This window comes from Copidosoma floridanum, unplaced genomic scaffold (genome assembly GCF_036245765.1).
Source record: "Copidosoma floridanum isolate Cflo_tuat_1 unplaced genomic scaffold, Cflo_Japanese_pri ptg000009l, whole genome shotgun sequence".
NCBI lineage: Eukaryota > Metazoa > Arthropoda > Insecta > Hymenoptera > Encyrtidae > Copidosoma > Copidosoma floridanum.
The window spans coordinates 7,197,985-7,224,431 of record NW_028321886.1 but is presented as its reverse complement, the minus strand read 5'-3'; the positions used below and the strand labels follow the sequence as shown (position 1 = coordinate 7,224,431).

General features: G+C 38.4%; 1 protein-coding gene across 1 annotated transcript; it reads left to right on the top strand.

Annotated features, from left to right (window-relative positions):
* Positions 1–24,878, top strand: shg (DE-cadherin). The gene is made up of 16 exons (XM_089589303.1): positions 1–919; positions 15,267–15,316; positions 15,417–15,555; positions 15,916–16,154; positions 17,591–17,779; positions 17,853–18,145; positions 18,214–18,484; positions 18,566–19,142; positions 19,243–19,424; positions 19,508–20,159; positions 20,232–20,632; positions 20,732–21,023; positions 21,137–21,399; positions 21,488–21,703; positions 21,793–22,129; positions 22,271–24,878. Exons 1-16 carry the CDS (start codon positions 817–819, stop codon positions 22,564–22,566), a joined length of 4,500 nt encoding a protein of 1,499 aa, XP_089445429.1. The 5' UTR covers positions 1–816; the 3' UTR covers positions 22,567–24,878.
* Positions 24,879–26,447: the final 1,569 nt, after the last annotated feature.

Sequence of the window (26,447 nt, the reverse complement as noted above, 5' to 3'; positions counted from 1 at the left end):
TCGGAAGATCTGATCACTGCAGATCACCAATTCACCACTCTCGCGCGCCAGTTGGCCGAGCGGCGCCTGTCGACGAACATCTTGCGCTCGACTTTGCTCGCTCTTCGTCAATCGAGTCGCGTTATACCTTTAAATTTACAGTGTGTGTACAACAAACAAGTATAAACATATATACTTACTTTACCTTTGTCGTAATATTTCTTGTTGTGTCAAGCAAAAGTGTATAAGTACTTATACCTATCAGGTAAAAAAAACTGCTTCGCGTTCACATGATGATGAATCGGCTCATGCCTCGCTCCAGCCGCCAGCAGTACCATCAGCGGCTCCCAGCGATGACGGTGTACAGCATCGGCGAAGCAAGCCATGTCTCGGGTGCCTGCTGAGAGGGCCCATATTTCTCTATACCTGCAGCCTTTCTTTCCCAGTTGGGATTTGCAAGGATGATGACCGGTTCTCTGCAGAGACACTGACGACGACTTTACATAGTGCCTATATATTACCTGTAGGGCCCTGCCTGTGCCCCGATCGTGTGTTCGTGTTGTTGTTAAAAATTGTTGGTTCCTCTAGTGGTGTCGCTTTTGTTATTGTTATTATAATTATTACCTGTACGCCCCAATGTGATGTGCCATGAATAGGTAACGCATATATACCTATATTCATTTAAAATACGAGTCACCTTAGAGCTGCTTTACCTGGAGGAGCAGCGCGCGTAAGTTGTAATATAACCAACACGTAGGTGTATTTTACACCTATATAGTGCATCTGTGAGAAAGACGGACAAACGAGCGAACGCGAACGAGGCCGAGCGCGAAGGAAATGGCGGCACGGTGGGCCTGCTGGGCGAGGCCCGGGACGGCCACCGGCCCGTTGTTCCCGGCGCTCCTGCTGCTGCTCCTGTGTTTCAACTCCAGGATTATCGGTAGGTTTTACAAATACCGATCTCTCGTCCCATCGAGAGACCACAATCAAACGTTCCCTCGTCCCCGCCCCTCGTTTCTAGTACTTTGGCGCACACACACCCAATGAATGAAGCCTTTGAAATCTGTATACTTATGAGTACCACAACACGATACGCTCGCATACCTGTACTTATTTATAGGTACCTACGTCTCGGAGGTGCTGCTCATCTCTCGGGCCCTTCTGTTTCATGCTTTTGCTTTTTGCACCAACGTTCGCATCAGCCCAACACCTTTACGATGATGGTTCGTGTCCCGTTTATTTTCAACGCCCATATAGGTACTTACCTGGTGTGGCTATCCCTTTCTTTCTCTCGGTGTCCACGTCAACCTTGACTCCGTTAAAAAAAAAAAAAAAAAAGGAAAAAAAAGTAAAATCACGTTCTCGTGCTTGTTTTTCTTCTCCTTTTTTTTAAACACTTTTACTTGTTAACAAGCGCGTCTGTTCTGCTCCGCGAAAGCAACTAATTATCGTACGCTCGCTTGAAAGGGAGTCTTTAAACTTATCCATATGCGCGAAATCAAGGATAAACAATGCAACCGATGAAAAAAAAAAAAAAAATCTACGGTATAGTTACAAGTAAGTGTGCAATCACTCGTCGAACAATAAAGTAACGGATGACGAACGAGCGAAAAATTTCAAAATGGATCGAGGGTTCGTTTTTTGCCGTTTGCATGAAAAAGTCAGTAACTATATTCGATTTTCGATCGAACAAGTAACGTGGTATCATTGTGTATAATAAAAATGTGTACACGTGCAAACGACACAAAGGTACGTAATGTGCGGGCGTATGACTAATATCGTAAGTAATTAAAAAACAAATGTAAAACTAGTGACGCGAGTTAGCTCATTGCATATATAGCGGGCAAGTTGTGAATAAACGAATGTGTGTGTGTGTACGTATCTCTCTGAAAGAAATGAAAAGGAGAGGAGGGTGATACTGTTGGGTGATCGGTGACACTCTTGAAGATCACATATACGTCGTGGGAGAAATGGGAGAACGTACGGACCACGAGTGTTAGTTGTCATTACTATACGATCCGACGTACTATTACTTACACTACTCAACTATTCTACCACTACTACTACTACGACGTATCATACTTTTTTAGCTCGTTCTTCGTCTTCTTCGTCATCTTATCCTCTCTCTCTTTTTTTTTTTTTTTTTTTTTTTTTTGCTGATCGAGTCACGCAAGCTGTAAACATAAACCAACGAAGAAGAGAGACGGAGAGCCTTTTTTCAATGGAATCAAACCAGCGCTCAAGGTCGAAGTGCTTCTGTCGGACTTGTATACCCATCAGTTTTGTTTTATTTATCGACCTCCTCCATACATTTTTCATTTTCGATCGAACGATAAAACGCTCAAACAGCGTTACGGACAAGATTAAAAGCTACTGTGCTGCAGTTTCTTCCTCCTCCCTTCTTCTTGGCGATGACTCATTGGACAAAGTTTTCTTTAGCTGATAGCAGGCTTAGTAAGAGGAGAGAAGCGAAAAAAAAAAAATGTACCTACTTACGTTCTCGGGTGGGTTTTTTTTTGTTGCGTGCCCGACTTGATGCAGGGGCTGTGCACGCAGTGAGGCTATGATAATTGAAACAAACCTACGATGCCAGCCGCTGTAGGTGGTATTACGTATGGAAGCAGGTCGCCTACACTGCCTGCACCCCCTGACGCTCTGTGTATGTTAATAATATAAGTGCAGTAGCTGACTGAAGATCGAATATGCAAAAAAAAAAACGAATTTGAAAAAAAATTACATTCGCAAGAGTGCACGCAACAACCACCATTAGTACGGTGAAAAGCTGTTAAAAGAGCTAGAACTTGAAAAAAATGTGTATCTGAATAATTTACGATGAACGATGAGCAACAAACCTGGAGTGTGTGTGAGAATGTAGAGATGGGAAAAAATGCAGGATAATCACCCGTAGGTATTAAGGTGAGAAAGGACGGGGGTGTACCTTGAGTATAAATGGGGTGATGTTATATTATGAACGAGGCGTGGCGAGAAAAAAAACTACTTAACATATGCATGAATAAACTTGGATTACAAGCTGTAGGAAAGATATTTAATTTTTCTTACAAAAAAAGCTGACAGAAAAAATTTAATAAAATAAAAAATGGTTCGTGGCTTGAATAAACGGGTCAAAATATATATCCGATTTACATAGAAAAGTCTATTCTTGAATGTGTGTCAGTCAATATAATATCAAGAACATTTTTTAAGCTACTTAAATCTTTTAATAGTTTATTACTTTAAATTTGTTTTGTCATTTGTACAGGATTACCATGAAAACGTTTATTATTTTCTGCTTTTCGTGAGAATTGATAATAATACGATAAAATAAGCATAATGAAATGAAGACTAACTTATTATTGGATATTTTTTAAAGTTACAAGAAGTTATTTTAAATGGTATTTTTTTTAATTTGTTCTTTGAAAACTATTATGTTTCGGTTTTTGTTTATAGTAAAAAATTACTTACATGTACTAAAATAAATATCTACTGTAAATCTGTTGGAGATATGACCATTACTATGGATCGATATAACTATTGTATTTGATTAGAAACTTTAAAATACGCAACAATCATAATATACAGTGTGTATTTTATACTTGTATCACATTTGATATTGATAAGCCTATTTCAAGACAATCAATTTCTAGCAATAAAAATACGAACGAAATAATGATTTTAAGTGACTTTTATGGTTGTAAATATTAACACTCAATTTATACAAATAATAAAGACAAGTAACACTAGTAGTAGTTGGGGTAGGTTGCTTTATAATTTTTCATTGTTTTTGTGCAAGTCTATAAAAAAAAAATACTATTTAGTGGCAGTTTTGGTAGATGAAGTCAAACGTACCATAATTTAATGCAACAAAAAAAAAAAAAAAAAAATCGGTTTCGCAAAAAAATGAAAATTAACAGATTCAATCATATTAACACGTAAGTCAAATATCCTTAAGTATTCTACATAATAGAAATGAATAAATTTAAGACCTGATGGTACCTGCACCTGTTAGGTTCGGTTAGAAGCGCGTTGTCAGTTCCGTTCCACACAGTCGAGCAAAAACGCGGGTTTTCGGTATTTTTAAAATTCAAAAGCAAACCGTACCACGTATTGTTTGAAACTCGACAATTGCGAGCTAAATTGAAGAAAATATTGTAACAAATTAATGGTACACAAAGCATGGGGGTGTGTAGGTATACATATAGGTGTAAGAAGACGAAGATTTACATGGCATAGTCGTTTGTCCGCCATGACGGAAGGATCCTAATAATATAATAGAAACAGGCTCGAGCGGATGGGAGTCATTGAAAGGGGGGAACGAGGGAAGAAAAGAAAAGAAGAAGAAGAAAAATGTAAGTGTATAAGAGAGAGAGAGAGCGCGTGAGAGCGAAGAAGGTGCACGTATATGTATACGCACAACAGTATAGTACTGCATAAGTAGAGTGCAACAACAGCGGAGAGTTGTATATGTGCGGGTATTCTATATATTTATGATGATGGTGTAGGGCGCAAAGCGAAGAGAAAGAGAGAGAGAGAGAGAGAGAAGCAAAGTCGGAGCAAAGAACTTGGGGTCGGCGTCCGTTTACTAACACACAGTTTTACTTATACTTGTCGCGTATAGTAGTTTATAGGTATACATTATAAGGTTTACCTATATGTATGTACATCAGTAGGTAAGGCAGGTATGGTAAGTTATATAGGTGCAGCAACCAACCAACTTTGTCGTCTACACACAAACACTTAAATCGAGAGCTCCGTTTTACGCGTGAATCTCGCGTGCGTGCCCTAGAAAAATGAACATGAATTCCAAGCGATTTCCATACTCGATTCAACCTGGAACACCCATGATTTCCAAGTTATTTCTAATGAGATGCGTTTATGTGAGTCCACGTCTAGTATATAACGGCTGCTGCTCGTATTTGGAGCATTATTTAGAGTGTTTCGTATATATGAGACACCTACACTTGTAGTATAGAGTTCCGAGTTGATTCTCCTTTGCTCCGTGTATAGTATAATGCGCCTCTCACCTTCTCCTTCTTCCTCCGAGCTCCTTTTCCTTGTACTTCGGGCCAACGTCTTATACGTATATTATATAGTAGGGCCGTGTGAACTGCGCTCTTCGCCCTGTGCCATTTGCTCTGTGTAGAAAATACACGCTCCATTAACCATGAAAACATTTCATTCCTCGCCTTTTTTTTTTTTTTTTTTTTTTTTTAAGCTAACCAGACAATTTGACGGTCAAAAAAGAACCGCGAGTTTGTCAGAGGCTATACACACACACACACACCGTTCAATTTCAGCGTTTTTGGGGCCTCAAAGTATAAGCGCAAAGGTCGGGTGGTGCTTCGCCCACCGTTGCTGTTTCACATACTTACCGGGTCTTTTCTTGAAAAATCGAGGTGTCTTATACACACACGCATATGCGCGAGAAAAAGAATTCCCGGCTGACTCATCGCGCCCTGCCGTTGACTCTCGTTAGTGCCACGTTTTGATTTCGTGGAATACTTTTGATACGTTGCGCGCGAAAATACACACGTATATTGATAAGCACAAGACTCCCAATAGTAAGTAGGTATATCACAAAGTGTCGAATCATTGTTCTTTTATTTGTTTTCTTTAAACAGAAAGACTCGCGTGGTAAGGCTCGGAACATTTGTCATTGGCCACGATATGTAATCGATGGCTGCAAAGGAGAAGCCAGTACAGGTATACCCGGGTATACCTGTAACAAGTATATATATAATATATAATGCCCGCTGTGCAGGTGGTTGCGCTGGTTTTTTGTCGCTCGCTTCTTCGTCTCTCTTCTCATTTATAGGCGTACACATAAACCTATATACTCGCTTTCGCACTTGCCTATACTACGTATATTTATATACACCATTACTACTGTAAGTAGATGGTATATACATGAGGTGCAGGTAAGCGTACGATGCTCGTCTACTATTACGGGTTACGGGAGAGAGAGCAGGCCGGTTTCGTGCAGGTGTACCATGTGTGTAACACACGGGCTGCAGCCCTAGCAGTGGCTCTGTCACAGTCTTATTAGCAATGTAGGTGTATAGAGTGTGTATTTATATGTACACGGCCGATGGTGCTCTCGCGGCTCAAGTGCCGTTCTACACGGGATGATATATTAATATGGTATCGGTACCGATCGGTATCCGATGAAGGGAAATCGGCTACTAAAAATGATACACCCGCGGTTTCTTTCATTCATCAATAGAGAGTCGCAAAACAAAAATAAATTTTCCGCGCAGCGTTGGAGAGAAAACGTGACGGGAACAAGAGAGAAAAAAAAAACAACGAGAAATAAAGAAAAATATGCCATATCGCGTCTCGCGATCGGTATTGTTGCATAGTCAGATCTTGCAGTTTTCAAAGAGAAAAAAAAAAAATATAAACTTCTCGTTGTCTTACGTTGCAGGAGGTTGGCAAGAACACGTATATTGTTGTCTGATGCTCTGCCTAGTTTACTCGACGCATCAAAAGCCGCACACTCGAGAGCTTTTTGCGCGATTAGCGTTATCGCTTATGAAATTGCAACAGCCGCACCGTATGCGATTACATGTATATTTTTAGAGCCAGTCTTATATAGTTTGCTAAATAACTTTGTTGAACAAGTAGAGCAAAAACCTCGCAGCGAGACTGGGACCGGCAATTATTTTTAGTTCATGAACTTGTTTATCTATAGGTTCGTTAATTAACTCAAAACGAAACGTTAGACTCGAGGATTATGTACACCGAGTTCCGACTGTTCTGTAGGATATTATTGTTTATTAACCACATTATTTATACGCATCGTCTGCTATACCACCTGTATACCGGTTTTGTAGTCTCGATCGGGAGTATAGCTTTAGTCTCGTACGGGAATCGTCCTAATTATTGTAGAGAGCTCACTAATTTTACCAGTGAACGAGATTTTCACTACAAAACCAGTTCAGTGTAGAGGTAAAATCAGCTACCGATTCACCGTAATTTTTTACTTTTTCTACGCACAATAAATTTTTCTTTTTGGGGTAAAAATAAAAAAATTTTTTTTTGTCAATGGTACAAGGTGTAAGTATATCCTCTGCGTGTACGTAAGAAACGGCGGAGATCGAGGAAGATGCGTCACTCATGTGGCAGCGTTCCGGTCGTACCTATATGTATGATGACTCACTTCGAAACACGTATTAAACCGTGTTCGTTCGATATAAATATATGTACTTGAGTACAAAATATGTATAGGTGGGCATGGCATGCTATACACATACGTATACGTAAGAGTAAAATCCCAACCCAACGTATACGCGGCAGAGATAAGATGCTGATGCCGGTGACTCGTATCGTAAAACCAGCCTCCTTTCATTCTTGCCTCTCTCTCTCTCTCTCACCTCCACATTCGTTCCTTTCCCGTTGACGTGATCGAATAATACAAGCCGAACAACCGGAAGCGGAAGCTCTAACTACCATCTTATACCTACCAGTCGCATACTTCGAACTCCGAACGCAGTCAACCACGGCTTTGTGCACTTGCAAATACCTATATTTTATCGTATTTTATATACATGTATATTATATTCACGCGCGTCAACTCTTACGACTCGAGTGTCTAATATATATGAAATTACTTGTTTGCTGGAAGGTATAAACTTTCTATAAGATAAGGGTAAAAATAATTTTACCTCACCGTGTTTGTTACGCAAAAAAAAATTATTTGAATATTTAAACGATTTTTTAATTACATTTTTAGTAATGGTTAAATTTAAACAAAAATTAATGATTACTGGGAATCGACTGAGGTCAGCAATTCTAAACCCATTAACCTTTTTTTTTTACTCGGTTAACTAGCTAGGAGTATCAGAAATTCAACAAAAATAAGGTGACAGACCATAAGTATACCAAATGAGCTAAAAAAAAAAAAAAATAATTTAAGTTTTTCTTAGTTCTCGTTGGAGCTGTTTGGAATTTGTAGTAAAACAGTTTTTCTATGGTTAAAATTACATTCAAATTTTCATAAACCATCCTAAGACTAACAGTATATGCGGTATTTGTTACCTTTTACAGTTTTACTTCAACTTGCACACTTATCCTTTTTTTCCAGACAGAGGGTTGCGTTATTATTAAAAAAATTTTTCTTATTTAAGAGATGTTACTTGAAATGATAAATCGTTGAATCAGACTATATGCTTTATTCTCTCAAGCGAATGCAATTGCAAATCACAAGGCAGGAAAGCCGAAGAAAGGAAACGACGAAGGTGTGTGCCTCCGCGTGCGTTCGTTTGCATATACGTATATATATATGTGTATATATGCAGTAGATATAAATGTAGCACAAGTTCAAGTGAGAGTTTCGTGTGTATTTCGGCCATACGAGTATGGATATACATACATACGTATATATACCAAGCATTTCGGAGCAAACGAACTCCGGGTGCACCCGTGCAAATGCTCCCGAGGAGCACACCTTTTATACCATTATACCGTTTGGGACTAATTGAATTATCTTTAACTTGATTTCTAACGGCACAATTGTCGCGTCTGTACAGTGCTAATGGGATACACAGCTGCTTCGTTATTGCGTTGCGTTCCGCGTAAAAATTGTTTTTTTTTTTCTTCTCCCTTGCAGGAAATTGCAATCATTGACATGAATTTAACGCCGACTTATTTTTTAAGCTATTACAAATTTAAATTTAAAAAAAAAAAAAACAATGTCTCATTAATCATTATATAAAATACAGAACTTCACGGAAGTAATTTATAAAAATATAGTAGGCATAACAATAACATTATGCCATCTATATATTTGTTTGATGAGGTAACAAGTTTTCAAAAGAGACAATTAATAATATAGGTAATATGTGTTCCATTAAAAAAAAATCATAATTATACGATTCGTTGAAAATATCTCATTATCATAATGCTATTTGAACATTTAGATACAAATCGATTAAATAACAATTAAAAATGGGGTTACGTTGCTGTACGGTCAGTGAACACGAAAATATCGATGTAGAATTCCAGAAAAAAACATCCGTAAAATAATATAGAGTCTCTAAAGATGGACAAAACCTCTACACTTTGAATTTATCTTGGTTGTTGTTTAATCACGTTACAAGTACCATACATTCCTCAAAGTTTACCCTTGTTTTTTTTTTCCTCCCACCAATTAATTAATGGTTTTTAAAGCTGTTTCCAAATGTATCTCGCATATTTGTTGTATTTACATGTCAAATGTGCCTTCCGCTCTCTTTTGAAATTTTGAAATTTTTTGTCTCCTCACCCATCATCAGAAAGCGATGAAAGTTTTTGTTCTTCCATGCCTGTGTTTATACTTACTTGGGCATAAACAACACACGAGAATGGCACAAGAGCGTACTATATAGTAACAATATTATGAAGAACTGTATACGTATACCAGAACAAAGACACTGCCTGTTACACGAGACGCGGCAAGCGAGAGGGAGAAAGAGAGAGCAAGGACAGAAAGGGAAGAAAATAAAAGTATATATACTTTGGCCAATGCCGTGAGTTAAGGTGAGAAAGCAAACTCGCGCACCGCACATCACCCAAGTGTACAATTCACTCGAATTTCTGTATAATATATATGGTATTTTGATGTTTTATTTTAAAAATAAAAAACGTGTCGAAGAAGAAGTACGTTACTCGATCGATTTCTTATTCGGTACGTGGTTTTGCGCCAAACTCGGTCAACGGTTGTATTGTATACCTAAAAGGTGAAGCCAAGGAGATAGGTATGAAAATTGATCCATTACACGCGTGTCACGATCATTGATGTAACGTATAAAATTTGAGAAACGAGACTCTTGTGTGTTATAGCGTGGGGGACATAAAGAGCGAAAAAAAAAAAAAAAAAACCAAGTCTTATCACGTGGGAAGCCAAGTGGCGGTGGTGGTGGTGGGGGACCGACACATGTGAAAAACAGTCGTCCAGATACAGCCGCGGATAAGATCCGGCTAGTAGATTTTCGTCGAACGCTATCTTATCGGCTCGTCCCCTCGTTGTAGGGGAGACCGGGGCGAGATGGGTATTCGGGGAATATGGGTATTTGCAATATTTCAAAAATAATGATATGTTAATTGCTATACTTTTGTTTATTGCATATTAAAAGATAAAGTAGTTTTTATTAATAAAAAATAGTGATCCAATCAATTAAAAAACTAAGATATTTTACGATGAAAATTCAGGCCGTAAAAGAAATAACTTTAAGGATTTTCAACGAATAAAAAAATTATGAAAAATAATATACTGAAGGCTAAAAACTATTCTTTCTAAATGTTTAATTATCTAACTTCAAATTGATGATCTATTTTCATATTACCCTTTAAGAATAAAATTATTGTAACTGTTTTAAATAAAAATTACCTTTGGGGCGGAATGGGTGTATTTTCATGAGGTGATATGGGTATATCGGCTCGGTTGCGGTAGCCTATATGCAGGCGCACATAAATAAAATAAAATAGGATGTATCAAATGCTATAGGTACCTACCTACGTACCTACTTATTGTTAAGTAATTTAGTTAATTTTAAGTGTAGGTGATAGCAAATATTAATGGTGCGTAACTATAAAAAGGTAACGAGCAGGCAGTCATGGTCTGCCGAAGATTTAAAAAGTGCATTAGACGCTTTAGCGAAAGGGAAAACAATAGGATCCATATCCGAAAAATTCAAGATTCCTCGAGAAACATTGCGAAGAAAATTTATTAAGATATCAAAAACACAAGTTTTAGACGATTTTGCTTATAAACCAGGTGAGTACGCTATAAAAACGTCGATCAATATTTTGAGGTTAAATGTATTTTTATGTAATAATTTTAGCTTTAGGGTACAAGTCTGTTTTTACTGCAGAGCAGGAAAAGTATATGTGCGACAAAATTTTAGAGAATGAGGCAAGATTGCATGGTTTCACCCAATTGGAAGTTCGAAGGCTAGCGTACACCTTTGCTCAAAATTTAAATATACCAAATCGTTTCAACAATGATACTCAGTTAGCTGGAGAAGACTGGTTTAAAGGTTTTCTCAAACGAAATCCTCAACTCTCACTCAGAAAACCAGAGCCAACATCTGCAGCTAGAGCAAGTGGCTTTAACAAACGTAGCATTGATGAATTTTATAAAATACTGAAAAGTGCATATGATCAGTATGATTTTGATGCTCAAAACATCTACAATGTAGATGAGACAGGTGTTTCTTGCAACCCTAAGAGCCAAGCAAAAGTGTTAGCATTAAAAGGCAAGAGACAGGTTGGTTCGAAAGTTTCTGCAGAAAGAGGCACAACTGTGACTGCCTGTATATGTTTTTCGGCCTCAGGGAAATATATGCCACCGATGCTAATATTTCCTCGCAAGAATGAAAATCCAAGATACTTGGAAGGCAAGCAGCAAGATGCATGGGCTGAGTTTAATGGAAGTGGCTGGATGGAAGAGAAAGTATTTACAAAGTGGCTAGAACGGTTTATTCATTTCTCAAATGCAAGTACGAGTAACCCAGTATTGTTGCTATTAGATGGCCATGCAACGCATGTTAAGAACCTTGATGCAATTAAACTGGCTCAATCTAATGGTGTTGTGATGATCTGCTTTCCCCCACACTGTACCCACAAAATTCAGCCACTGGATGTATCTTACATGAAGCCATTAAGCAATTTTTATACTGCTGAGGTAAATAAATGGATGAGAGATCATCCTCAGTGTACCATAGGATTGAAAGATATTTTTTCAATTTTTACTCCAGCATTTTTAAAAGCTTCTTGTATGGCTACTGCTGTCAATGCATTCAGGAAGACTGGTATTTTTCCTTTTAATCCAGAAGTATTCACTGAAGATGACTTTGTAGCATCAAAATCCATTGGTAGTGTTGCTACCACAAGCTCAGGTGAAAGTAAGTGAGCCTCTTTATTTTGCTTGGTATTTTTATTAATATATGATTTTCAATCTATATTTTTTACTCAGATGCAGTAACAAATACCATTTCTCAAACGTATAATCACACAGCAACTAAACAACCACACTCACAAGTAGAATGTTTACCTCCAGAAACAAATACAGGTACATTGTTCAGTAACATTGATTCACATTATACAAGTAAGTTTTTTCATTGTACATAAAATTTACAATCTGTATTTTTTGCTTAGATGATGCAGTAATGAACACTATTACTGAAACCTTTAATCATACACTATCGGATCAACCAAACTCAAGAGTAGAGTGTTCAACTTCAGTGAAAAGTTCAAGTACGTTGTCAGCCAAGGATCATGTAACTAGTCAAGCTGTTCGATCTAGTATTATTGAGCACCAAGAAGAACTTCTTTCACTGGACTTATCTGATATTCCCATTGTTATATCTGGTGATACAAGTATCGTGACAACAATGCCATTTCAATCTTCTAATCTAATCACAAGTGAACCATCGATTATTCACTCAGATTGTGACGCAACTAATGTATTATTGGACGTATCAACTACTACAGAAAAAGTCAACATAAGTTTATATCCAGAGGCTGTAAAACTTAAAAAAGCAATTGTAAAAAGTATTGAGAAATGCATTGATGCAGAAATTTTTAAGTACTTTCAAAGTAAAGTTGATAATGTGCAGCAGAAACCAAAGGTAAATTTTATATTAAATAATACGTTTAAAGATATAATATGCTGATATAATGATGATTATACAATTTGTTTAGGTGCCTCGAAAAAATAATACTAGAGGTAAAGCCGCCATTATAACATCTGTAGAATATGAAAATGAACTGAAGGAAAATAAGAATAAACGAAAAGCATCTAACATTAAGTCTGAGCCAAAGAAACGAAAAGTTGGTCAAAATATTACGAATACAGTTCCATTGAATCAGACTATGCCAAGTTCTGAAATGCGTATTTTAAACTTTCCAAAGCAGTAAGAGGCAATTTTAAAAAATTATTCCATGTCAAGCGAATCCTATAATTCAGACACTCGAGCTTTAGGAAGAAACGAGCAGTATTATTGTGTGCCTTAATTATTGTAGTTAAAAAAAATTATAATTTTTTGTTGCTTGTTTACTAGATTTCAAAGCAACTGTGATTGTGTTTTGCCTTATTAATAAGTAAATTATTTTAATACTTAAATATTAAAATGCACATACAGTAAAACCAAAGACTTATGTGTTACTTATGATCAGAATATATGAGAATGTAATATATTACTATTTTTCTGAATAAATATTTAAAAAATATATCATTATAACTTTTACTAACTTTATTCTATTATTTTTTGTAAATTAAAGGTCATACTGTAGACATTAAATAACTTATTTGAGAAAAATCTAGCCTCCATTTAAAATGTATGGACTCATACCGCCTCGATGCTACACCCATACCGCCCCAAGATTGAGGCGGAATGGGTATACTGAGTAACCGTTACATTTTGTAACTTTAAAAAAAAAAAATTTGTTTTTTAGATCTCAGTGGCAGCAAACGCAATTTTTAAGACTCCGTAGAATGTATTGTAAGTTAAAGTGTATAGTAATTTTTTCAAATTACACAAGTTCTAATAGTTTAAAAAATTTGTTACCCATCTCGCCCCGGTCTCCCCTACACGAGCGCATCGCTTGTGTGTGATATTATAAGGTACTATGCGTGTTTTTTTTTTTTTTTTTTTTTTTTTTTTTTTTTTTTTTTTTTTTTTTTTTTTTCGCTGTGTGGGTATTGTGCACATGGCTTCGGATTTCGAATCCAAAGGTAAGTATACGTACGTATATTTATACATCCGGGCGTCGGGTGTACTACAGAGGGGATATAAAATACACCTACAACTAAAATCCAACCGATTTACAACTACGTGTGCACGGAGCTACTATACAGATATACAGGGTGCGGTGGTTAATTAAACTTTTTTTTTTTTTTTTTTTTTTTTTGGAAATAGTCCGTTCTGCGAGACGCTTGTGCTATTATGTACACACACGACATGGGCTTCCCATTATTTAGAAGCAGCCCCTCTGCACAGTTGGCTTTGCGGCTGATGATCGAAGTGGGTGGGTATACAGTTGATTGATGGCCCCTAATACGTATTACACGGGGCAGAGCGAGGGTGGTACGACTATATATATATGTATGCTTGGACGAGGGAGGAGCGGAGCGATGGATAGAACGAATTCCCGAGTTGTGAGTCATCGCGTTGTTGTGACGAAGAGCCCTTCATCCCTCCTCCTCCTCCTTTTTCTTCTTCCCTTCTGCCGAGTGTGTATAGTATATAGGTACCTCCTTTCGTGCGTGTAATGGCTTATATTATATGCTGCAGCAGCCAACAGTCTCTACAATAGGTACAAACGTGTATATATATATAATATACGCATGAGTGTGTAAGTGTACTTACTTACGCTGATGAGAAGAACAAAAAAAAAGTCTGTGCTTGTACGTTTTCAAGTCCACTCGTTGACTTTTAACGATCGAACGGGACCAATTGAGAGCGGCTTTAATCTGCTCCGAAAATTTGCCGATCGCCGATTTTTGTGTACCCACGTCATGCGCGTGTTAAACCCAGGAACGTTGATTGGTGTTTCCGAATAAATTGTATTTATTTATTTATTATTATTATTATTATCAATAAGGAAAAATGAAAATAAACAATCTCTCGCGATGAAGTTGCTTCTTCTTACAAGATGTTCAATTATTATCGGTATTAAAGTAAAGCCGACCGATCGATTATTCACCATTAAACATCGTGCATCATCCACTTGCGCGTTTCTAATTATCGCTCGCTTACGTGTGCGATGCCTTTTTACGTGACACATCGGTCCCGAAAACCCGTCAATTTAAACAATAAACCGACGAGAGAAGAATCGGTTGCAATCGTCGACTATATACCAATCTAATGCTCGGCGTATCGCAGCTCAATTCTAATATAGTATACATGGGGAGTTGTTTCCCAGCCCCCATACGCTATTATGCTGCAGTTTCTCTTCATTCCCCCCTCCCTCCTGTCATTCCATCAAATTACCGTGCCTTTGATATACTTTGGCCACGTGCGCCCATCTGCGCCCATACAACCTTTTGCTCTTTGATATTTCCAACATTCGCCCGCTGCAGCCCTCTAATATTACTGGGACTCAACAAAAGCTCCTTGTAATGCTGTTTTAGTAGTTTCGTTATTTCAATCTACTCCCTCCTTTCGCCATACACGTAAGCACTCAAAATCATGGTGTGTGTGTCTAACAACTCAACTGTACCGAATCATCAATTGTTTCAACATCTCCCCTCCCCCATAATGTCTTGTAACATAATAACGAGAGCTTCTTTTTTTTTTTACGTGTTGCAGCCGAGGCGGTCAAAGTGAGGAATTCGAGATACGTCAACAACGATGTCACGGTAAGATAATATATAGGACTCCAACTTCCACTGTACGCAATTATTCTTGTTCTCGTTGTCGTTGCATTAAAAAAAAAAAACATCTCGTTGTTGGTTACAGCGACTCGAGCACAAGCACAACCACAAGCCCGTCTTTTCGAACTGTTCGAATTACGCGCCCACCATCAAGGAGGAGGAGCTCGCCGGCACCGAGGTCATCAGGGTGCACGCCGTGGAGCAGGACGCGCCCGACGAAGGGGGTAATTTATCTTTGAGACAATAACAAAAATCATCCCCTTGCCCCCCAAAAAACAATTTAATGTTCGATCATCACCGGCACCCAGAGGGCGATTTGTAGATTTGAGTTTACACTTTTTATTGACAACAAAAACAAACTTGGCCTACGTGTTTTTTTTTTTTTTTTTTTCCTTTTTTTTCTTCCGAGTTTCTCGATTCAATGCTCAAAAACAAATGCTTCGTTTGTTAATTGTCGAGTACTTGCTCGCACATTAAGACAATGTTTTCCCATGTATGCATTGTTAGAGGTATACAATATACAAATATAATAAGAAGAAACTGGATGATGGTGACGTGTGTGTGTATAATTTGAATTTTTAAAGGGAGCATCACGTACAGTTTCGTCACTGGCAACGGTGAGAAGCTCAAGTTCGAGATCAACAACCGGACCGGCTTGATCAAGACGACGCAGTTGCTCGACAGGGACGAGCCGATTCGTGAAAAGGAGGTTTACCTGACGGTACTCGCCACGGACAATGGCAGGCCCCAGCTGGACGACGTTTGCACGTTCAAAGTCGCCATCGAGGACATAAACGACAACATGCCGGTTTTCGACAAAACTGTAAGCTTACGACATATTGTATCATATGGCTCATAAGTATATAGGCTTACCAACGTTTAGATCATGCGTGTGTGTTTTATGTTCATTGTGTTCATTGAGGCCTTACGAGGACGTATGACCGACCTACTATAAATTAACTGCCACCGACTGAATCATATGCCCACTCGAGTCTTTTGCTTCGTTGAATTTTTCTTTTTTTTTTTCTTTCTCATCTTCGACAAGTTCTCTGATTATTTATTTATCACCCGAGCATGTATCGCCTGGTTCATCATATGGTTATATTATATACTACATTGTACGTTAATTTAATCGAACGAAATCGATTGGAGATTTGAAAAAGAAAAAAAAAAATTAAACAAATTATTGTAGATGTAGGCATTGATTGATTTTCTTTGCTATTTTGGCGTTTCTTAAACTTTGATCTCCAAAAGACAGGACGTCACTAACTGTTGTACACTTTTGCTTCGGCTTTTACGTCATCGGTAATAGGACTTCTGGGGACCCGGGCCAAAGGTTGGTTTCCCAATGATTCACTCTCTATGGTACACTTGATATGTTCACTCGCTCACTATTTATTAAGTACATCTGTGTGCATCCTCGTCGTTTCACTATAGTGTTGGCCCTTATATTTTATTTTTTTTCATCCGTATGCAATTTCACAATTTTTTTTATACTCACTTTCTCCCCGTATAGTGAGTAGCTCGCGTGACTTTTGATTTTTTTTTTTTTTTTTTTTTTTTTGCCAATGATACCCTCTGTTATTATACATATGAATCATTTTTTAGCTGCAATTTGTTCACCCATAAATACTACGTAGATCTAGAATGTACTACTACACTTTTTTATGCACTTGTAATTATGTGCTTTTACAATGCATTTGTGGCTGATCTCTACGCCTCTCCCGACCTAAAATAAGTGGAGAAAATCCAGCAACTGCCCCTATAGCAGTTCTCAGATTTTACGACCTTACCGATTAAGATAACCGGGGCACATTACAATAATACCCTTTTTGTGTAATTGATTTTCATACGATTTGGTAGCATTTCTTGTATCTTTTTTTTTTTTATGACGTACACGTAGCATCGTTTCATCGACGCATGCATTTCAAACCTTGGCTTGATTACTTAATAAGTGTTTGATTGCGCTACCGCGTGCAAGAGTATTCGGCAGCACACTCATGTAATGGTATTACCAATGAAACATTGTCTTGGCAAGTAGACCCATGTGGCTTTAATGTGACGTAATCAATAAAAATTGTCAACAGTCTTGAAATATTCTTTGTCAAAAACAATCTTTTTTTTACTACTTTTACATACATGTATAAAAAAAAAAAAAGGCAAAGATACAAAGCGGGACATTTGCACGCATTTAACGCAAGAAGTAAGAAAAGCAGCAAAGAAGGTAAACTAATCGGAGCGGTGATTTTCTGTCGACAGTATTACAAGGAGTCGGTGCCCCAGGACTTGTTGATCGGTCGCGAGGTCATGCGAGTTTCGGCCACGGACATCGACGACGGCAACAACTCGGTCGTTCGTTACAGCTTGTCGTCCAAGCGCCCCGAAGACGCGGCTTACTTTAGGATTGACCGGAACACCGGTGTCATCTACCTCAATCAAACCATCGACGTGAGTCCAGTTGTTGTCGACTTTAAGCGCATTTTTAGCAACTCAACTAATCGAGCCATTTTTTTTACCCCAGAGGAAGAATCCAGGCTTTGAATTTCACATGATGGCTATAGCAACCGACCAGGGTGCCGAGCCGCGCTCGAACGTGATTGACCTCGTCATAAGCGTCGTCGAGTCGCACAAAAAGGCCCCGACATTCGTCGTCTTCCCGACATCGCCGATTCAGCTCAAGGAGAACTTTAGCGATTACGAGGCGAGCATTGCCAGTCTCGAGGCCGCGTCCAACATCGACGAGAGTCCAGACTACTTTTTGTTCGAGCTCGTCACCGGAGGTACCCAACAGACCAACAAGGACAACACTTTCCGGTATGATCTATCGATGCACAACCTACCGCTTCCTCTCGTACCGTGTGCTTAGCTTTTACCTGTTGCAGATTGGAGTCTAACAAGAACAAAGCCAGCATCAAGTTAGGCCAGGCTCTCGATTACGAGAGCAACACCGATTACACGCTCATCGTGCGCGTCCAGAATAAGTACCAACTGGCTGCCGAGACGATGATTTACATCGAGGTGTTGGACGTCAACGACAACATTCCCGTATTTCGAGAAATAAAAAAGGGCAGCGTGTTGGAAAACGAAGAACCGGGCACTCCGGTCATGCAGGTGCGAGCCATCGACGCGGACGGTACATCGGCTCACAATCGGGTAAGCATGAAAGTTTTAATCCTTATTTGCTCCGTGATGGGGCTTTTTGATGGTTTTTTTTAATTTTTAACTCTGGTGTAGGTTACCTACGCGCTCGGCAACTACGAAGAGTTTTTCATGATCGACAAGTACACGGGCAACATAACGACGCGCACGACGTTCGACCGTGAGCAAGAGTACTCGTACACCGTCAAAGTCATAGCGACGGACAACTCGCCGAGTTCGCTGTTCAAGACGGGCGAGCCCAACAAGGGCGAGCAGAACTTCCGGATCGAGATTGCCGATAAAAACGACAACCCGCCACGGTTTACCCAACGCGAGTACAAGGCCACGTCGATCGAGAACGAGAACGTCAATTCCCTCGTCACCGAGGTCAAAGCGGTCGATGCGGATACCGCGAGCCCCGTCACCTACAGCATCATCCAGGGTAACGTCGACGATAGCTTCAACATCGAGAACACCACCGGGAAGATTCGCGTCAACAACATTCTCGACTACGAAAAGATCACTCAGTACAATTTGACTGTCAGAGCCTACGACGGCATATACGAGGATACGGCCACCGTCAAGATTTACATACAAAATGTCAACGACAACTGGCCCGTTTTCGAACCTTTCAACAAGAACCCTGTCATCCAGGAGGAAAAATATTACAACGGTAGGTCGCTGTATTGATTGTATACATGTTAATCCATCCTGATACTGATTTTATTTTAAGTTCAACTTGATTGATTAAACAATTATTCTCATTATTATAGGCTGCATAACGACCGTCAGTGCTTACGATCCCGATATTAAAGACCGAAAAGCAGATCAGCACATAGTCTACTCTATTTTGAGGTCCGAGCACAAGCCTCTCATAGGTATCAACAAGGATGGCTGTATGGTGCTGAAGAAACCCTTGGACCGAGATGCTCCGAACGGTTATCCCGTGTGGACGGTAATGATTGTTATTTATTTTAGTTAACGGTATACCTATCGTACAAATGGAATAACGATTGTGAAAAAAACAAAAAAATCCAGATAACCGTGATCGCGCAAGACGAAGATGGTGGACCAAACTGTCTGAAAAATACAGAATCGGTGAATATTACCTTGACCGACATAAACGACAACGCGCCCTTCCTCGACATGCCTCACCCGGTCATTTGGGATGAGAACCAGGAGCCCGGAAAAGTAACCGAGCTCAAGGCGCAGGACTACGACTCCGAGGAGAACGGAGCGCCCTTCACTTACGCAATCGACGTTTCGGCCGACACGACGATATTCACCAAATTCGAGATCCGAGGCAAGGATCTCTTCGCGAAGGTGCGCTTCGACCGCGAAGAGCAGAAGAGCTACAACATACCGGTATCCATTACGGACAACGGCTCGCCGCCTCAAACAGGTGTCTCGGTGTTGACGGTGATCATCGGCGACAAGAACGACAACGAGATGACGGATGGCTCGAGCTCCATCTTCGTATACAACTACAACGGTGAGTCACCCGACGTCGAAATTGGAAGCGTCTACGTCGAGGATGCCGACGATTGGGACCGAGGCGACAAGACTTTCTCCTGGTACCAGGATCAGCCGGAGTATGGCTTCAAGCTGGACGAGAACTCGGGCATGATAACGCTCCTCTCCGGCACGAAAAATGGCACCTTCGTGCTCAAGTTCACCGTTACCGAAGAAAGTGAGTATTGACGCTGCCGTTTGCTCGGACATAAGTTCATCGTGTAATTTCATCATTTCATTGTTCCGACAGGTATCGATATCCCGCGACACACCGCCCACGCTATAGTCAACGTGACGGTCAAAGAAATTCCGGAGGAGGCCGTGCAAAAGTCGGGCTCCATTCGCTTCTTCGGCATTAACGCTGAGGAGTTCGTGATAACGGAAAGCAAGGAATCCAGTAAAAAGGACATATTCCAAGAAAGAGTTGCCAAGATGTTCAATGTTTCCGTGGAGAACGTGGACGTGTTTACGGTCCTGCATTCGCCGTATCAAAACAAGTCAGTGCTGGATGTGCGCTTTTCGGCTCACGGTAGTCCTTACTACGCCTCGGAAAAACTCAACACTATCGTCGCCTCACACGTCACCGAGATAGAAAGCGAGATGGGCGCCAATGTACTCCTTGTCAATATCGACGAGTGTCTTGTAGAGAAGGTGAGAGGAAGTATAGAGTGCGATTAGTTTGTTAGCGGCGACGAATTTTAATCGATAAACAAATTCAATTCGAAACATTGTGTTCTTTTCACCATACAGGTACACTGCAACACCTCGTGCAGGAGCTTCCTCAACATCAGTTCAATGCCAGAAGTCGTCTATACGAACAAGACCTCGTTTGTTGGCGTCAGCGCTGTAGTGATGCCTCAGTGCACTTGTCACGTAGCCGAGCCGATCGCGTGTCTCAACGGAGGAGTAGTCGAAGACGCAGTGTGCAAGTGCCCGACAGGGTTAGAAGGCCCGCGCTGTGAACAACTGGCCATTGGCTTCTACGGCGACGGATATGCCATAATGCCATCGACAGGCCAGACATGTGACGAATCTTACTTGGGTACGATGGACTGCCAGTTAAATTTCTTCTTCCACTCAATACCGTGTTTATTTTATGCAGTCATGACGCAAAAGGTACTCGATTATTAATTCAATTTACATGTTTGATTCCAGGTTTGGAAATAACTTCTCACGCCAAGGACGGGCTCATATTTTATCTTGGTCCAATGTATTATCCAAGTACCCCAGCCGTGCGATATCAAGATTTTATGTCGCTTGAACTACAAAACGGAAATCCTGTCTTGTACATGGATTATGGTCAAGGTACTGTTATGCTGGATAAGTCGGAATCAAGCAAAGACGGCGAAAACAAGGAAGAAAAGCTATCCCTGGCCGATGGAAAGCCTCACAGAATAGATATTTTCTGGTCAAAGACTGTAAGGCTATTTCTCATTGTAACATTTAAAATAACATGCAAACTCGCTTCTATCGTGGATACTGTAATACTTTGTTTTTTTTTGACAGGCCATAGAAATGCAAGTTGACAATTGCAAATTATCAAGTTGCTTGAGATTAAAAGCGCCCATGGGTTCGAGTGAATTCCTTAATGTTAATGGCCAACTGCAAATAGGGGGTGCAGTCACCAATTTAATAAAATTAGGAGATAGTTTTAATTGGCAACACGTACCAACTGAAAAGCGATTCACGGGTTGCATTAGGAACCTTACAATCAATGGAAACGTGAGTACTTGTTACTTTTCACTAGCTCATTTCATACAGATCACGCCATAAAATTATCCAAGTTTTGATGAAACATATTAATTTTTCAGACTTACGATTTCGCAATGCCGTCTTTATCGTTGAACGTGGATCAAGGTTGTAGCAACGGTATAGCTAAAGCTGTGACTTTTAGCATGGACACGAGCTTCCTGTTGGTCATTGCTTTGTGCATTGTCATTTTGTTGATTCTCTTGCTGGCCGTTGTAGTATACTCGCGTCAAACGGACGATCTTTACAAAGACATGGATGATATTAGAGAGAACATTATTAATTACGAGGATGAGGGTGGTGGCGAGGTCGATACTGGCTACGATCTCACTGTCCTACGAGGCATGTACGACCAGCCTAACGACATGAAAATCACCGCTGCCAGTCTTCAAGGCAAAGGTAGGTTTATGCATTCAAACGTGTCTCGAACAACTCTGATGACGTTTTGTTTAAAGTTGGTCATCGTAAAAAGTAGTTAGAGTGACTCGATGAGTATTCCAAGCCTGGTATTTTAAATGCAAATTTGTTTAACATTGACAGAGGCAGACGAGGTGCCGGATATTTGTGGATTCCTCGACGGCAAAAAGGAGAGTTGCGACAAGGATCCTGATACCAATCCCTTTGACGATGTGCGCCATTATGCTTACGAAGGCGAGGGAAACTCGGACGGCTCGCTTTCCTCTTTGGCATCTTGCACGGACGACGGTGATCTAAAATTCAACTATTTGTCAAACTTTGGGCCTCGCTTCCGCAAGCTCGCCGACATGTACGGAGAAGAGCCAAGCGAGGACGAGAGCGAAGGTGCCGGCGACCGCGAGAGCGAGAGCTGGTGTTGAGGTGAAAATGTGCGCGCGTATACGTTTTCCCGTGTTCACAAACAATACGATAATGATAACGATGATGAAAACGACTTATTTTCAATCATCGAAATGAAACAGTGAAAAGGACGCTAGCGCGAACATTACGACATTTACGTACTTAAGAGAAAGGATAAGGATCGCAAAAAGTATCAAAAGCAATGTTTATGCAGTGCGAGACGCATATTACTGGAGATGTAAACGCCAAAGAAATCATACTTGGGCGACTGTAGTAATTTCCAAAAATGCCTGCGACTATCGAGTATCCTCTTTCTTTCTCTAGACAACGCTTATTCCTCATTTCTTCCAAACACCCTGTCTGGTTTGACTACCAACTCGTGTACTTTCTGACGTTATATAGCATTAATTCAAGTTTTCCGGTTGTTTCTCCTTATTATTTCAAGTAGAAAATTTTCTTTGATGGATTGATTGTATGGTGTAAACAAAGTTTTCACCAACAATGAATATTGTATTTGTCGCAGTACTTATCTGCCGAATTTTTTTTTCTTTATCAAGAAATTATATAGGAGAAAAATATGTAACTACATAATGCTGGTGAAATTAATATTTTTATAGTGATAACTATTTTTCGACTTGAGACCTTGTGCAACTTGTTGCCTTTGACTTTTTTTTTAACACATAAAATATATTTTAATGAATAATAAATGATTAAAACAGATGCCTACGTTACTCGAGTTTGAACGAATATAACTTTATAGGAATTAAGTAATTAAGTTAAGTAAAATTATTTTGTTAAAATGCAAAATTTTCGATCCAGCTGCCCGTGACATGGTATCTATTACAGGGTAAATGTGTAAAAATACAAGGTAAGCGTTATTCAATCGATGAATTGTGGTTGGCTTAAGTATGACCTATCTAAGTTTAGTAAATGTGCATTTAAGCGAGTTCGAGAGTACAGACATTTAATTTTTGTTTTTGTGAAAACGATAAAAGACGTGCTTTGGATCAGTGGTTTTTATTGGTGAATAGAAATCGGGCCTAAGAAATTAAAACCAAACCATGGTGCTGTTATCCAATGGTATCCTTAAATGGAAAGTATAGCTTTTTGTTCTATAAACCATTAAAAGTTAGATCACAAAAACTTTATTTGTTAGTTTTGATTATTTGAGTAAATTGATGCAATTTCAAGATTAAAAATCCATTGCCCTAGTGCGTCTTTATAGTTTTTCATTTAATTTGATGTATAAAATATAGATTATTAATAATAATAATAATAATAATCCAACAGTAATTAGCTGATATAGTATTATGCTCAAATAAATTTGAGGTAAATAACTTTATTTGAATCAAAAGTATTTGGTAATCTTTTTACTTATAATAAATAAGATATTTTCTAAGAAATGTTAACATTCATTAAAAAAAAGTATTTGAATCTTAGATGTAAAGTCGTTTAGTTGAAAACCATAAAATCCAGATTTTTATAATATTTTTTGCGCTTTTAACTTAGAGTACGTTACGTGTACAATACAGAAAGTAACATTTATAATACTTTAGATTTAATCATATGTTAATAGAGTATTTTGATCTCTAAATTACAAAAGAACAGTTTTATGCGTGTATATAAGTAAGAAAATTAGTGACTTACGAAAATGGATGTGTCTGTGAGCTACTTATTAAGGAAATAGTCCCATCTGTGGACTCTTGATTCTGTTAAACAGGTGTGAATAAACCTTATGTGTAATCTTTGACATGAAATCGGATGTATGAATTAAACGTATTTAGATACTACACGTACTTGTTTTTGAGTTGAGTATGATTTTGCGTACACTGAGAAGTCTAATGGAAAATAGAGTGTTTCTTGCAAAGACTTTTTCCTCACACATCTTCAGTTGTTGATTAAAATGCCCGTAAATAATAATTTAATCATTGATAACATTTTTTTCAAGACGCAATACTACATTGTTGAAAAAGATTGCTCTTTCCAACGATTAAAAAAAAAAAAAAACGGACTTTTCTTACTTTTTTACGGTATCAACTTTTAAAAAATGAATGATTTTTCAGGGTTTCAAATGAAGCGTTTTTCAACAACTATTATTGTCAATTTTTTCTGATACATGGCTTTTCTTAAAATGCATTGAATTCAACAAAATATGTTCTGAGTACGTCTCAGTAGTATGTTAGTGAAAAATCATATTAAATTATCTAAGACGATACGTTTAACAAAAAAGTGGATGAAACAAAATGTATCTAGTAAATTTCAACATTTTCTCATCGAAATGAGGAAAAACCTACTAAAGTTATTGATAAAAAAAAAAAAAAAAAAAAAAAAAGTTATGACGATCGAGCTTTGCGACAATCAAGCGCGCTATTGAGTTTCGTTTCATATAAACTTATGAATATTATTTTTAATACATTCATGTTGCTATTGTTAAAGTAAAACTGTCAGAAAAAGTATTTCGATACAGATAAAAAAGCTGACACTGCCGTGAAAAATGGAGTAAACGTAAAGTTGAATAAACTTGTAATTATCGATAGCTAGTATGATGACATATATAAGGCCTTCTTTAGAAAATATCGCGAGTACTTCCTATATTGTGTATCGTATTTATTTCTATTGCATTCGTAATTGACATCGAGCAGCTGAATAAAAACCCTATAGTGGAAATTGATGAAACTAAAATTTATATTATCGCGTGCGATATGTAAAAGTGCAAGTAAAGAGGAATTGTGTGTAAATAAAATACATAGTGAAATAATGAGAAAAATTATAACGCGTACGTAGGAAAAACTGTATTTTATTATACACGTAAGAGTAGATTAAAGTATATGCATACGAAAGGCAAAAGCCAATGAATATGTGATAGTCAACCAGAATAGAAAAAAATAATAAATATTCGAATGCACCTATACCCGACGATCCGACTATTATTGATAAATTTTTATTAAAATTATATACGTACTATATAATAACAATGAAACCCAATGTACTTTTATACTAGAAAATATAAAATATAAAAAAAAAATAAAGCTTATCTTTGATTATTTGTGTTTTCCATGCAACATTTTATAGCTTACCTATAGAAAAAAAAAATGCTATTTACTTTCATTCTGATACGACACCATACAGTAATTGCTACTCTACGTACACGTGAGCTAAACTTACGATTCTTAGAAATAACTTCGGAACGCAGAGCTTATAATTTATGAGCGCTGCGATTTATTTTTGCCCAATAAAACCTCGAATCAATCAAATAAGATATCTCTTTTTAATATAAAAATTACAAGACAAAGTATGGATTTAAGTATATACATGAGTATCTGTATATTTCGTACGCGTTTAACAGTACATGCGTAACCATTCGAAGGAGAGAATGAAAAAAAAAAAAAAAAAAAAAAAAAAAAATCGAGGAGTCGCTCGGTCGGTCGCTTTAATTAATCGACAACAACACTTCGACACGGCTTCCCTTCATCTCGTCCTTCGTTGTCGTGTATACTTGCATATTGTCTTGATTGCGAAACTAAGAAAAACGTCAGTGTATCGGGCAGTGTTTGATCGACGAGATTTTTACCGATCGCGTATTGTTATGTATACATATATATTCTTACATTTAACGGTTGTGTTATACATTAATTATTATAACTCTCCCACGTTAATTTGCGTTAGGGGAAGAAAAAGAACATATAAATTATGTATGTATTGTTTGGCCAAGGAACTAAGAAAAACCTCAATGTATCGTGTTACCGATCACGTATCACTTGAATTCATGTCCCTACACTTGCCTGTTTTGTCATATGTTATTCACCCGTGTTAATTTGCATTGAATAAGGAAAAAACTATACATGACACGTGACAACTTGATTTTCATGAAATAAGAGGAGAAAAAAAAATAAATAAAAGG

What these genes read in the sequence shown, in the direction of transcription:
- shg (XM_089589303.1), top strand. Translation starts at nt 817, where the DNA reads ATGGCGGCACGGTGGGCCTGCTGGGCGAGGCCCGGGACGGCCACCGGC. An exon ending in ACGTCAACAACGATGTCACG is followed by an intron (nt 15,317 to 15,416) that starts GTAAGATAATAT and finishes TGTTGGTTACAG; the next exon opens with CGACTCGAGCACAAGCACAA. An exon ending in ACGGTTATCCCGTGTGGACG is followed by an intron (nt 19,425 to 19,507) that starts GTAATGATTGTT and finishes AAAAAAATCCAG; the next exon opens with ATAACCGTGATCGCGCAAGA.